The 15,402-nt window shown below is 40.4% G+C and overlaps 1 protein-coding gene across 3 annotated transcripts in view; it reads right to left on the reverse strand.

Annotated features, from left to right (window-relative positions):
* Positions 1–15,402, reverse strand: part of kif5ab (kinesin family member 5A, b) — a 92,135-nt gene that overhangs the window by 62,656 nt on the left and 14,077 nt on the right. For all 3 annotated transcript variants that reach the window (XM_034694662.1, XM_034694672.1, XM_034694679.1), the window contains exon 2: positions 307–394. In XM_034694662.1, coding sequence (XP_034550553.1) covers positions 307–394 — 88 coding nt within the window. The remainder of the gene's footprint in view (positions 1–306; positions 395–15,402) is intronic.

A 15,402-nucleotide genomic window follows, 5' to 3' on the forward strand; every position in this document is an offset into this window, starting at 1 on the left:
AAATATCCCCTCTTGACATGGCAGTATGTAAGAACAAATGGCCTCATGTGGAAAATTCTGGACAGTTTCCTGTCCTCCGCTACGATAACTGTAATCCTTTTTCTTTTACTTTCTTGCATCAAAAACATACAGCGGCCTTCTTTTGGATTCTCTCTTTCTCTGTTAAATTCACAAGTGACAGTAAACTGACAGGTAATGAGGGGATCCAAAGGATACAGCTATCAAAGGGGATTCTTTGCTTTATACTTTGGTTTTTATGCCACTAATACATCTTAGATTAAACAAAAAAAACTGTACTCCACTCACCTTTGACAATCTGCTTGGCACAGGTGTTGTAGACCTGTTCCTGTGTGGCGTTGGTGGGAAACACCTGGTCGAACACGTACGATTTCCCCTGCAAATCAAACACAGACACAGTCAGCTACACAACAACAACACAGGCGGTTTAGAGAGCACTGCAGTCTACTTTCAACACCTCCTCCTCCCTCGTGACTTGTTGTTAAACGCACCCGGGGAAGTTTGTGAAGCCGCGGACAAGTGTCTGGTTAGTGTGTGTTAGAGTGTGTGTGTGAGTGAGAGGGAGAGACTTCACACATTATGTTCCACACTTAAACATTATGTAAAGCCATATTGCCACAATAAAAAAACGGCACACATCAATATTTCCTTTACGCACAGTGAACGTGCTTTATAGGTGTAGTGTCCATCTGTGTTTATTAGGCCTGGATAGCTGCACGTATATCACATTAAGAGCCCCATCTGTCTGTTCTGAGTGGAGTGCAAGTCTGTGTTGAATTTTATGTCTGTGTTTTCTGTGGGTGTTTTGAATGAGTGCGGCGCAGTATGAAGCCTTGGGCAAAAGTCTGTGTGACCCCAAGAGAGTCGGGAATAGACATCACATGTGAGGTGAAGCCATTAGAGGCAGCGTTCAAGGACTCGCGGAATGGAGCAATGGAGTGAAGAGGAGAAATGGAGTGGAGGAGTAGAGTAGAAGAGTGTAAATGTAGTGAGAACGGATGAAATAGGATGACCTAAAACCAATGATTGCATTGGTACAAACATACAAAAAGTAAAGAAAAAAAAAGAGTGTTTTTCTGACTCGTGTGTTACTGCCTGTTAACCTGGCTGTCAGACCGCAGCCTGATAGTCAGCAGTGAAGAACAAAACAAGGCAACCGAGCGGCTAACAACTAGCCTCTAAACTAGTCACACAACCAACAGAGATAAAAAAACACACAGGCTTTAGCTGCCATTCAACCAACTAATTAGCCATGTAGAATCATTCAACTGAAAGTCCACTTCACTCAGATATTCAGCTAAAAAATGTCAGACTGTTAACAGGCTTCAATTTAATCTGTCGTGTGTGCATGGGTGAGCGTAACAATGCATACGTGTGTAAAAATTCCCAGCAGCAGCTTCTGTAATTGTACATGACAGCCCGGACCTCCCATAAACTCTGCAGACATCCACTATGAGACACAGAAACACAGAGACTAAACATTTCACTGCGCTCATTGTGTATTTTTTGGCAGCATGACCAACATTTTGCAGCCATGTCTCATAGAAATGGGGTTCATTCAACTAATCTGCAACAGCAAAACATGTTTTTGGAGAAAAGCATGGACTGGATCTAAGCTAATTTCATATGAACACAAAACTTTGTTAACTAGCTGTTAACCTCAGCTGAGGTGGTTCAGACATTTGATAAGGATGCCTCCCGGACATCCCCCTTTAGAGGTATTCTGGGCATGTCAAACTGGGAGTACACCCCGGGGTAGGCCCAGAACTCGTTGGAGGTATTACACATATCTGGGAACGCCTCAGGATTCCCCAGAAGGTGCTGGAAAGTGTTGCTGGAGAGAGGGATGTCTGGACTGCTGCCTCTGCGACCTGACCACAGATAAGCAGAAGTAAATGGATGGATGGATTTTGTTAACTATCATGTATATGTCAAGATTGCTAACTGACAAAACGTTCAAAACTGATTATGTGCTTATGACACATTGTTGTTATGTGCAAAGATGAGAAATCTTGCAAGACTATCCACTCACATTGATGCAGCTGGTGTAGATTTGAACCTCAGACAATACTGTGACAATCTCCACTTTGTATCCCTGACATCCATCCCTGCTTTTTTCTCACAACTACAGCACCACACATAAACTAGGAAATACGCATGCAATTAGGAAAGAAGTTTAGTAACATACAAACATATTTCCAAAGAGACAAGGGTGCACTTGGGGCATAAAATGGTGTACACTATGTTGTTATATACTTTTCTCTATGCCTAATCACGGAATGCAGACTTATGATGGTGTAAAATTTGTATTTTCTGAGACTTGATGAGTCTTAAACTGGTTGTTAGATTATATCTGACTCAATAACTTTGACAAAATTGATTGTTACGGTCCTGAAATTATATACAGGCATGCAGTAGTTGAACTCGCAGATTTACATAAAATAGAAGACGACACTGGTGGCCTGGGAGTGCGGAGGACCTAACACAACCAGACATGGGACTCATCTTGGGTGATGACCTATATTTAACCATGAAGGCTGACTCAGTGATGATGTCTTTTTTAAGCCTGCCGAAAGGCTGCACACTTCACAAAGGGCACTTCTTATGGACCAGGGATTGAGGTTTATTATGTAATCTGGATGTGCTGAATAATGGACGGGGTTTATATTGAACACAAGCCAACCGTACATTTCATTTTTCCATATTGCTGTGAGGGTTGCATAGTGAGTAGGAAGAGGGAGTGCCATGTTACATAAGCAAGGCATTAAATCCATACAAGCTGCATGAGTCTTGTACAAAACATTACCCCTACTAGAAGAGACAAGGTACCTTTTTCCCGGTGGAGAAACACATTGCAATTGCTACTATTAATGTAAAAGCAAAATAGATTTGTATCCAACCTGCAGGGAGAGAGAGGAAGAAAAAATGATTTACATTTTTTTAATCATGTAAAGGGCAAAGAGTAAGAAAGTGAAGGCTGCTCCATCAAGCTGCCACATGCTGAACCATCTTGAATATGATTTTTTCTGATTGGTCTTAATAAGCTCACCAACAGCGATGCTAATGCCTTTTACACGTACATTATCCAACATAAAGAAAATGACATTTTAGCATGCAGTACATGTTACGTATTGCCCTTTACTTAAAAGCCATTCAACTCAGTAGGATGCTTTAAACCATGATTATTATGCACCAGCAGACTGGGATAAAGTACAACAATAATCCAATGCACCTCCAAGCAGTATTACCACAGTAATACATATAGGCTCTGCTGCAACTCAGCCCTCTAAATGACAAACACAACAACAAGCTGCACACAAAATCCAAATCCACACAAACGTATCAGTGGTTTAAATAATGAATTCTGTCACGGCTCAAAGGCTGGATTATTTTGTATATTAACTCACTTCATTTCACTTCATTTCACTACATTATTCACAAATACATTTAGTGGGACAGACTTGGAGTCATATTCAATTTGAAAGCTGTGCAAGTGTTTATTAATTTGCCAGTAAAGATTTGTTACAGCTGACTAAATATTTCATTTTTAGAGAATTGATAAATAATTAGGATATGGAGGGAAAGATTGTTAATGAAGAAAACTATCATTAATAAAGTTATTTATATTCTATAAGCCCAGAAGCAGCAGCTAGTAGACAAAAGAACATGATGATCTATACTTGAAGGCTACTTAGTCAAGTTGTGAAACAGAAATCTAAGTTGTAAGACTGTGTGAAAGATGTTTCAACATATCCCTTGTCATTTTGAACAAAATGAATACAAAACATAACATCATAGAGTTATATAAAAGCTTAACCTCACCAAATAATATGAATTCAACCGGAGGCAGCTACAGGCTAGTTATATTTTTCTGTTACTTCTTTTGGTTTGATATGAAATTTCGCCACTGTCATTTATGTGATATCATATATTTAGTCACTGCATGTTGTTGTATCCCTCTGATTTGTCCAAGCAATTTTCCAAAAGTAATTGTTAAAAGCTTCAAATTTCCTTAGTAGAAATGTTTCCATGTTGTTGAATCTTTGTAGATGAGTCAGACATGCAACATACAGGTCTCAATGTTGACCAATAGTTCAAATACCTACTGGTGGCCTACCACTTGAACAGTCAGCAGAACAGACTGATGTGAAAAATAATCTTTATCTTGATAAGAGTGTTTCAGTTTCTGTCAAAACAGAAAACTCTAACCTTGTGATGTTTTTCAAGCTTTCTTTAGCAAATATTTTTCAGACAAAGTTGACACATTAAGATTAAATGAGCCATGCTTTTTCAGCCCACCAAGGGGGTTGATGTTTTTCTCTTACCTCTCAAAGCATCTGTTCTAACGCGATTTATAATGAAAAGCTACTATAGCTGAAAAAAAGGCAATGTGTGCCACTCCCAAGAGCTGTGGCTGAAAATCAGACAAAATTTCTGCAGAGCAAGACGATGAGTGGGAACGTTTCTACATTGACATCCCACTTTACAGCCCAACTTTGCATAAAATAATTTGTTTGTGACAGAAGCTGTAGACATTTCGGCAGAACCCGAGCTTCGGTTTTGTGTATTTCTTCTGCATATTCTAATAGGCTGAACTGTTTGGTTGTTGTTACCAAGTGCTGTAATCACAGCTGCAGGTACAAACAAGCCTCCCCTCAAAACTGATTATGCCTGACTCTTTTCCCAATGAGCCATTTGTAATGCTACACAGCACACATGCAAAACACAATTAATATCAGAGAGGCAGCAAGGAAGTGAAAAATCCTGATGTGGTCTTCATTGGGGTGAATAAAATAAGTCAGTTATATAAGCTGGAGGAAGACACATCCTTTTGCCAAATCATTTGTTCTACTGTCAGTGCCATAATCTGCTTTTGTGCAGAGTAAATATGATAAAATCATCATGCATGCAACTCCACATCATGTAAGCTCCCTGGATCTTGCATTTCCATCTCTTGCCTTGTTGCACAGTCTAGCTTCAGTAACACTTGCTTGTTAATGTTGTTGTTAAATTCACCAGATGTCTACCAATTATGGGCATGCATGCTCATGCAAAATTCTTCAATAAAAATAAATAAATAAATGGATGTTTGTATTTGTGTATTTGTGTATTTGTGTTCATGTGCAGATGATATTTCAAATTATGTTTCAACATGCTGACATTGTTTATGGCCCTGAGCTTCGTATGAATGTCAAACACCCACATGGGCTGTCCAGCCTGCAATCTGCTGCTGTCTGCCAGGAGACAAAAGAGATGGTGGGTTGCAGGCAGAGGGAGACACACAGAGAGAAATATAGAATTATAAACAGAAAAGCAATAATCAATAGAAGCTAAAAGAATAATTGGTAGTAGACAAACAGAGATGAAAATCCAAACTGAGGTTGGCTAAATAAAGAGGAGCAGAAAATAACAAGTACAAGCGACGTGAGACGAGAAATTACAACAATAAAATAGGATAAGTATGAATAAAAGAGAGACAGAGAGAGAGTGAAGTAAGATCAGAAATCACTGATTGGAGGAGGGGAGAACATGAGCATGAGAAACAATCGACCAAAGGCAAAAAAAAAATTGAGTTAACCAGAGCCAGAGAAAGACAAAGGAGAGGGATGAAGGGCTGCAGCAGCAGCTGTTGAATTTAGATGGAGGTCTTCTGGTACAGAGGGTTGAAGACCCCTGGGACCACAGAGGCCCCTCTCTCACCAGAGGGCTTGGCAACGGCCGGAGAGAGGAGTGCACAGACATAATTCAGTCTTCTACTGTGAAAACCATGGTACTGAGAGCTTAAGGAGAAAAAAGGCCACGCGATGTTAAAATGGAATACTGCTAAGGCAAATGCTAGTGGCTTTGTTAGACCGTACTGCTTAACATTATCGAACCCTTGAAATGCCCTGAAGTGAAATACAATTACTTGTCTAGCCCCAACCGTGAACTACAGCTGAGGATGATTGGAATGCCACTGTTTTTCCAGCTATTTGATCATTGATGAAAGCACTGGACAAATCATAAATACCTTCAGGGGATAATATGACAGTTTAAAGCCATCACCATGGTCCTAACACTTCAGCTGTAAGATGACATTAACAGCAAATGTCTTGGGAATTCATCCAATAGTTTGTGTCATATTAGATTTAAAATCACAAAGAAACAAGATAAATGTCAGGGGTTAGCATAAAACACTATGATATATCATTGGTAAACGTCTGTAGAATGTGGTTTCCTAATAGAATATGCTGATATATTCTATGAGAGAGATGCAAACTTAGACTATACAGGAAATGTCAGGATTATTTATTTTTTTCCATCTAATACTGTTAAAGGAAGTAAAATGCTTTTGGTTTCAGAGGCCGAAAAAAACACTGACAACCCATCACCCTGTCCCATCTGAATGCAATGCTGGCTAGTGTTAGCACAAAAATTCAGTTCATTCTATGGCAGTCATCCCTTTTCAAGTGTCCTTATAGTGCAAGCTAAGCAGTGCAGCCTTTTTTTTTTCTCACGCCCTGTTTCTATTTTTTCCTGTTGCTCGTGATGCAAGCTCTGATTCATGAAGTTGAAATGAGGCTTTATATATCTACCTCAGGTGGTAGCTGGCTGGGGGAAGCTCGCAAGTAAGCTCAAAGTGTCTTGTGAGAGTGTTCTCTGTCTGTTTACTGATTGCTGTACAATATATTTTCATTCAGTGTAAAGAAAAGTCGAAATGCCAGAGTTTCAGACATTTAACTTTGGTTTAAAAATGCAGGATTTGGATGTCAGCAAACTCATCCTTTTTTAAAGTTAAAGGTTACTTCCTCAGTCTGATCTCCAGCAACAGCTGATAGGTGAGTTGTTATTTTACATGAGCAATTATGTATAAAAACATGGATGGCACAACAGCTCCCCTGGAGTGAAGCCAAATCACTATGAGCTCCCCCTGGTGACTGGCTGTAGCATAGGTCTTTAAGGCCACCTCCTCAATTGTAACAGATGGAACATGGGCCAAACTAAAAAAATGTGTATACTTACTTTTTGTCATAGCATTTGCTTTTATCATGCTTATTTCTGGGCGAGAGTTTGTATTCCTGAGAATTTAAGTTTTGATTAGTTATTTGATGTTAAAAAGATGATTGACTGACAGCTGTGTTGGCAAATGTGGGCAACATTCTTTACCGGATTGGCAGAGTAGAGGAGGATCAGTGAGTTGAAAACGAGAGAAACACTCATCAAACTTTCCATAGCCATGAGTGTCCACTTTAAACCAGCAGAAGAATATGTTCTGCTCCATATGTCAGCGGCCACCAAGTGGTATATGACATCACTTTTTTACAATGGGAGGAGATGGAGGTGTATCATCCATAACATATACTGTCAATGGTGTGCACGCAGAGTTCCTAATGTTACTGATATGCTATGGTGGATGCTAGAATGCTGTCAGGAATTAGAGCCATGCTGCTGATTCATACAAGAATTTCATCTACCAGCATGATAGATAGTCTTTTCAAGTGAAAGCATAAAAATTCTTAGTCAAAGGCACCATGTGAAATGTCTGACCACTAGTAACTCTATAGACCTCTGAAGACACAATCCTGCTTTCAATCCCATGCAATTACAAACTGGTGTACTCAGAAAGGTTTCAACATGTCAGCAAAGGCAAGAAAAAAAGGAATGCTATTGTAGGTTTCAAAATACTCAAAACACACTTTATGTGTTGTTGTGAGGAAAGGCGAAAGAAAACATAACTCTGTGTGCAGGAAAACTCCAAGGATCGTCTTAAAGGTCAAGGCGAGGGAGAGAATGGATGTGGTTTAAGGAAATGCATTGGTTATGAAACCGACATTAACGCTTGGTTGGAGAATGCACGCAGAACTTTTCAGTGTCAAGTTACATACCGCCCACCCCAGTTTGAAGGATTTTGCAGGACACGATAATTACCTCATGCTACATAAACTACATATACTGCTTTTGACAGACTTCAGGTATTATTCACATGGCACCAAAAGGTCACATGTCAGAAGAATGTAAACAAAACTCTTTTCAAGTGTGGACAGTTGCTCTCTTTTTGTGCAAGGTCCATCCTTGAAGGCATACTTATAATAGTCACATATGAAGGCCAACAAAGAGAACACCTCCCTCTGCAGATGATGAATATTTGGTGACTGCCAATAGTTAAAGTGAAAGAACAATACCTTTGAAAACAGGCTCACGCACTTGCATTTAAGTCCCATTCAAGGAGGTTTAGTTCTTGACACATTCTGCCTGTCCATCTGATTTCACACCCAAGTGTCCCTCCTACCATCCAGGAGATATAAGGCTATATAGCTAAAGAAAAAAGCTGCATGTTAAGAAGATTAGGCATGTGTTCTTTCTCCTCCTACACATTGGTGGGCTGACAAGCAGGCGGCTGCTCACTTTTTCACTCCATGGCTTCTATTCAGCAGTTTGGTGTTGGAGGGTAAACTCAGCTGGAGGGAAAGGAGTCGAGGTCCTATTTTCCCTTATCAGGCTCAGTGTGTGAGGATGTGTGCTTGTGTGTGTGTCTGTCTTTGTCAGTATCTGTATCTGTCTCCTACAAACTGATCTATTTTCTCCACTCTCCTCACACACACATAAATGCACAGTGAGACTGACAGAAGAGAGGAGTTCAGAGCGCCGATGTCTGCTCCATCCGTCAAGCTAATCAGGCTCCGAGACGCAGATAACCGCATCATTAGTGATACTCTCGACAACAAAAAACCCTTCAGTAGTGCAAGAGCTACAGTCGCACAATATTAGCAAACATTACTGTATTTCTTCATTCACTCTGCTGACAAGTCGACTGGCAAAGTGCCTACAGGGCAAAGCGACGAGTGCCTCACAAACACAGTAGTAAAGTCTAAAAGCTTGGATGAGATAAGGGTGGTGTTACTTTTCAGTTGTCTTGCAGCTATCTTGTACTTATCAAAGCAAATCTTGTAGCTTTTTTTTACTTAATCACCAGCACGGGGAACCCAAAGTTTACCACCCAACACTACATTGTAAACTCTCATCTAATAATTTTGCTTGTTTTCCTGTCTTTATTAAAGAGCCACACATTGAAGAGGAGCAATTAGTCCCCCATCAAAGCAAAGTACTCTGCATAATTCATCAGGGTGAGAGAGGGAAGCAGGAGAACAGAGGGAAGAGAAGATTGGAGAGTGGAGGAGTTGAGTGGGAAAGGAGATGGAAGCTGTGATTGGTCTTTGTTCAATGAGTTTTAGGCCAGAAAATAGGAGCTACACACAGCCCCCTATGGACTCCAGAGGGAAGAGGTTTGGAGCGAGTTGAAGAAAGACAAAGTAACTGATTGTAAGAATGCAAATTATCTGAGATGGTGGCCTGAAAAATGCAGAAAAGATCGACACAGAAAGAGAAAAGAGAGCAATAAACATGTTGAAATGCAATCTTTTATACAATTTTGAATGCATCTGGAAAATGACACATCCACTCAGCTATCTCGCTACTGGCTGTAGCTTTATATTTCACACTTAAAGACATGAGGATATCAACTTTTTCATCTATGGCTCAGTGAGAGACAATAATGTCCATCCATCCATCCATCACCTTGACCACTTATCCTGTTCGGGCTCGCGGGGAGACACCGACAATAATGTATCACCCAATATCTAGAGAGAGTGTTTGAAAGAAGTCTTCAAATATCAGCAAGAAATGTTTTGAAAATTTAGACCTACATGTCAAAAGAGGAAATGCTGTCTGCTAATTAAGATTGTAAGACAGAAGATATTTACAAAAAGGAGTTTCTGAGTTAAGAGCACTCTGTAGACTAAAGTGTACCAAGTTTTAATGTTAATTTCTTCCTTAACTGTGAGCAAAGCTGTGGCCAAATAAGGTCCACTTTACCCTTTAAAATCCATTAATATTTGAAAACTCTGGCTGATGAATCCAAACTCAGCTTTACAGGGAAAAAAAGTGTTTAGAACCTGTCTAAACCTCCAAGGTTTGTTCATTGACACTTTGTTTTTTTATTGGCACCGGCATCCTCATGTTTAAATAATGAGCCTTTCTCTCTTTATTGTAAGAGCTCAAGGGTACATATAGACCCAGGAGAGCCCAGAGCAACCTTTAACAGCAAAGCGGCAAGAAAAACAGCAAAGCACTGAGAATTTTTCATCCAGTTCAAATAGACTGGCTAGGCAGATACTGCAGAGACTGAGAATAAAAGAGATTGAAAGAAAGGGAGAGTGGTGAAAGAAAGGACAGGAAGGAGAGAGGAAAACACTTGTCAACAATGACGAAGACGCCTCATCACCTAAGTGACACTCGGACCGTTCCAGGGCTCGCAAGCAATGTCACAATTGATTGGGCTTTCAGCCTTCACATGCCTTCCAGTAACTTAGCTTTTCAAATTTATAGAAACCCAACAAAACATAGAGATGAACCTTGAAAAAGACACAAGTTGTCTTATGTGAATAAGGATCAGCGACCCGAGATTGGAGCACAAAGCTGTGACTGCGACCTGAGACAGTCTGAGAGCTATTATCCGTCCCTCCTCTGAAAGGGAATATTTAATGTCAAAGCAAACACCTGAGGTCTCATGGACTTTAAGTCATTACCTCGGTTTCAGCCCACAGCTCAATCTGCGCATAAATTAATCCAGTCAAAATGTATTCATAAGAGACACAAGCTTGCTCCTGACAGCAGCTTTGTCTCTGTCTCTGCTGCTTCAGCACATCAGGGAAAAAAGCCAAACACAGTGAGCCATTAACACTGAGAAAATCCTGTTTTCCAGGCAGCAAGCCTAACCTTAAAAAAGCCTTGTTCTTAAGTCCTAATATGGCTCTGGATGTGTAAAATAATCCAATTAACACTTACAAACACTGTGGGGATAGACAGTGCATCAAATTTTCACAAGTACATTTTCAACTGAAAGATTTCTTGTCAAAAAAGCAGAGGGGGTGAAACTTGCACTGATAGCACTTCTTGCTGGTGAGGCCATGTTAACAGAGCCATCGATCCTTCTCTACCAGTAATTCAATTTGTACATAGACCCCTGGGCCAAGTGCATTGAGTGAATTTAAGCGAGAGGTGAGTCTCCAATGAAATGATAATGCGGCATACTTATAATGCAACAACGGCCAGCATCTTTAGCTCTGTGCCAAATTGAAATGGAGCTTTTACGTTGTCCAAAGTCTTGATTAAGTCAGAACCCAGAGTCTCGACATTGGCTCTTATATAGTGCCATTTCAAGGCAGGATATTTATGCCACCGTTACGTCCCATCTGCAATGTGTTACGCACAGAGGCGGAATGGTGGGGCAAAGTCATTCCGCCTCTGATCCTTCGTTGGAGGTAGTAACAGAGGCGGAATGGGGTAAAGACGGCAGCGATGTGCAGCGTTGGAGTTGATAGTGTCTCTCGCGCTACTGCAACGCTATAATGCGATATGAAGTCACACTCTGTGACACCAGTGTGTAAGTCCAAAGGTGTAGTGGTAGTGGAACTTCAATCTGGCGCTGTTGCAGAGTTGCAATGTTTAAGAGGATACTGATCCAAAAAAGGACAAATTGTAGAAGAACCAATGTAGTAATTTACCAACTACATCACACTACAGCAGCACACTATGACATCTGGTTTCCTATGTGTATGGGGAGTCGACAAGAGGTCCATTAACTGTCCAAAACTTTTAACTTAGACCAAGCGGCAACCTCCGGTCTAAAAATATGAGTCCATTGAGGAAGTGTTATAAACTGCAGTTCATCGAGGATCCGCTTGAGGCTGGCTCCGGAAGTACCGGAAGTCACATACACATGAATGGGAAAAAGCCAATCTTTACAGCAGAAATAAACATGTTTACAGCCTGGTACAAAAGAAGAGTGTAGTCTGGATAGCTCATTTCTCGATCGGCACACACTGTATGGGATGTGAATTTTCTTCCTCTGCAATTTCGAAGATATTGAGATTACGAGTCTTCCAATGAGGGACATAGCTGACTGCGGGAACACTGTAGCTGTTGGCTAGGAGGCTCAAAGCCCGCCTCTTAACTTCACAATCGCTCGACAGCAGCAAAATGGCTCCCGCCGACGATTGGCCTCAAAACAGCGCTTCAGAAACAGATGGGTGATGTCAAGGATACTACGCCTATGACTTAGACCTATGACATTTTGCTAGTTTAGCTAACTGGCTGATAACTAGCTAACATAGCTAACAGGCTATTTCCTTCAATTCAGTTGATTTTAAAGAGAGTTTGAATGATTACTAAGAACGTTGTATCTAGTTTTAAAACATTGTGAATCCAAGTAATGTTAAAATAGTTAAACATATGGTTATTAATTGAATACAGATTGTCGTAAATTATTATTTGTTATGAAATACTACAGATTGTATATCAAAATGGACACCACAGGTAATCACGAACTGGGAAGCCAAAATATTTGGAGCTTCCACTACTGACTCTATGAAGTATTTATAAACCCTGCCTCCTCCATGTTAACAAATGGAACATATTTTTTCAAATATGGTCTTTGTCATTATAGTTAGTTCTTGTCATGCTAGTTTATGTGCAAGTGTTCATTTTTCTAAGAATTTAAGTTATTTGATGTTGAAAGAGAGGATGTGGCGTCACGATTGACAGCTCTTTTACAGCAATCTTTACTAGATTAGCAGAGTAGAGAACCAAAGGCTTAAGAAATCGTATTGAATCTAACACAAAGGCATTGCACTTTCTATAGCCATGCATGTCTGCCTCAGACCAACACATGAATCTGTTCTGATTTGAACTGTACGAACCTAAAGGTTGGATGTTTTATTGGTAAGTTAAATGTGTGTTTTGGTTAGTCGAAGGATATCAGTGTAACATCAGTCCAGCAGCTTAATCAGCCAGATCGCTTCTGCGCATGCCTTGGCTCCACCAGCGCAATACCAGCCGGTTGGGAGGGTTGTCTGGCTTCACATCTCACAATGGGAGAGTATGGAGGTGCGTTGTTCATATTAATGTACAGTCAATGTTTAATACAGTCAGATTTATCAAATAGTTCCTATTTTGTTTCTATCCAGCTGTACAGAAAAACACTTCCTTGCGTTGGACACTAGAGGCATCATTCATTTATGTAAAGATCTACAGGCAGCATACATGGATGGAAATGAGGCATTAGTATGAGCCCTGTTAATGAACACATGAGCCAGAGAATGAATAATAAATTAGTTCTTGAAAGGCTTGGATGAAGGGAGCCATGAAAATATCAAAGTATAAGCACAGATTTTCATCAACTTATGTTTGCTGGTAGCAATTATTAAACCCAGTGACCGAGGGGAATAGCTCGGTAGAAAATGAAGCGATCCAAGAATGAGCAGTGAGCACTGATTTAAATGTGCCGTTAAAATCAACAACAAGGTTATTGAGATTCTCTTTGTAACTCAGCTGCAACTAATGACTGAACTGTGCAGAGAGGTAATTTGGATAATAGAAGGCCTCCAGAAAAGAAAAAATGTGAATGATATTAAGAGTTTGCATATAATGTAGTTAATTAGAAACTCTGGGAGATTGAAGAGGTTGAAAAAAGCAGCCAAATAACAGTGCATTGTGATTATTGATGCTCCTACTGGGAGTCACAAAGAAACAGCAGTATGCTATATTCTAGCCTGGAGAGGTGATTTTTTAAAAGTCTGGACCGGGACTACATCAAGGCCGTGCACAGATTAAAATAAGCCTGAAATTCATGTTTGCCAAGATTTTCCAAGTCTCTGTTATATAATGGGATTTTATTTCAATCCAAAATTAGATTAACCTAGATCGAAAACAGTGGAGGAGCATGCTGGAAAGCTTGGCTCCCCCTGAAAGATAAAGAAAAAAACAGAGACCTGGAGGAGATGTCAAAGTTCTCAAGTGTCAGATCCATAAACTGAACTTTGATTAATTGAAGGAAACAGAATTCCTGCATAAGGAAGTCGAATGGGGGATGCTCCTATTGTCTCCTTCATGGATTTCCTTGCTGTCTCATTACCACGCTTATGTGGCACCAACTGCTTAGGGTCTTGGCTTGTGCACACACGTGCTTGAACATGTGCCGTTAGTTATGTTGTGCCGTTAGTTATGTTGTACCCTCCACAGGGACCGAGAGGGCAGACATGAGGACCAGGCAGCATCCTGGGCAGGGCCGTGTCTAATGAGGAGAGGATGCTCCATTACCGCTCCCCGCAGCTAAAAGCCTCGCAGTCACAGCCCACTTCTGTCATAAAGAGAGAGAGAAGTGTTGATGAACTGGCACAAGCTTATCTAACCCTGGCATGTGTGCACGCTGAGTAAAAATAAAGATGAGCTGAAGGAACTGGCAGCTACCATGATGCTGACTGTGGCTGAAGATTGGAAGCTGAAATTGGTGTCACTTATTAACCCATTAATGATTACTTCCTAAATGTGGTCTGTTAATGAAGAATCTCCCAGAATGATTTCTGAGAAAGCTGTAAACACATGCATGGTGGTTGACAAGTGCAAACAGGCTGCAAAGGCACTAATTTCTATTTGAGGAAAGCGGGCTTCAAATTTAGAATGAGTCCAAAACACACCCAAGAACAGAAATGAACTGCAATTGAAAATGCTTGTTACAAAAGCCATACATTTATAACAACAGAAAATGTGCTGCAAACACAAAAACGATGCAGAAGTCAAAAACCTATGCAAAAGAAGAACACTGCAAATCCAAACATCACAACAGAAGTTCTATAGGCCTTCAGGGTTTGGGTTAGACTTTTTTAATGTTTTTTTTTTAATTGCAACCTCTAAATTTGCAGGGCATCAGGGCAACTGCAGCATGGTTTATTTATGGGACAAAGTACATTTGGCTACAAACAAAAAATTCATAAATAATACATTCAAGTATGGGTGTCTCAGTTCAACAACAGACACAGACATGTCACTTATTTTTCAGCTGTAGGGACCCAAAAAAGAAACCTGTTGTCTTGTGATTTTTGCACAATTTATAGGTTTTAAGTTTGTCAAAATAACATCAGGGTAAAGATCAGTAAAAAGTGAAAATGCATCCTTTTAAAGATCCGTACATGTGAGGGGGAAAAAACTTTTATAAAGTTTGATGAACGGAGGTCGGATCATTCTTGATGCATTCTGGGTAGTCAAAAAGTGTAACCACTGATGGGCTTTTGCAGCACAGGGTCAAGCTGATTTATAGCTTAAAGTTAGGGTTGGTAGTCACAGAAAACCTGCATGAATTTGAATGTAGCATTTCCTCAGGACTCCGTCTAACCCGCCCCCTCAGATCTCCTACGAAACGACGCCCCCGCTCACATGCACGAGCCCTGCTGATTCACGACCATATGATCATGACTGATTCAAAACCGGTCCTCAGAACATCGTTTGTGTTTTGCACTACGTAAACTCATGTCTCACTCAGCGGTATGAAAACACCAAAACATTATCATA

This window comes from Notolabrus celidotus, chromosome 1 (genome assembly GCF_009762535.1).
Source record: "Notolabrus celidotus isolate fNotCel1 chromosome 1, fNotCel1.pri, whole genome shotgun sequence".
Lineage (NCBI taxonomy): Eukaryota > Metazoa > Chordata > Actinopteri > Labriformes > Labridae > Notolabrus > Notolabrus celidotus.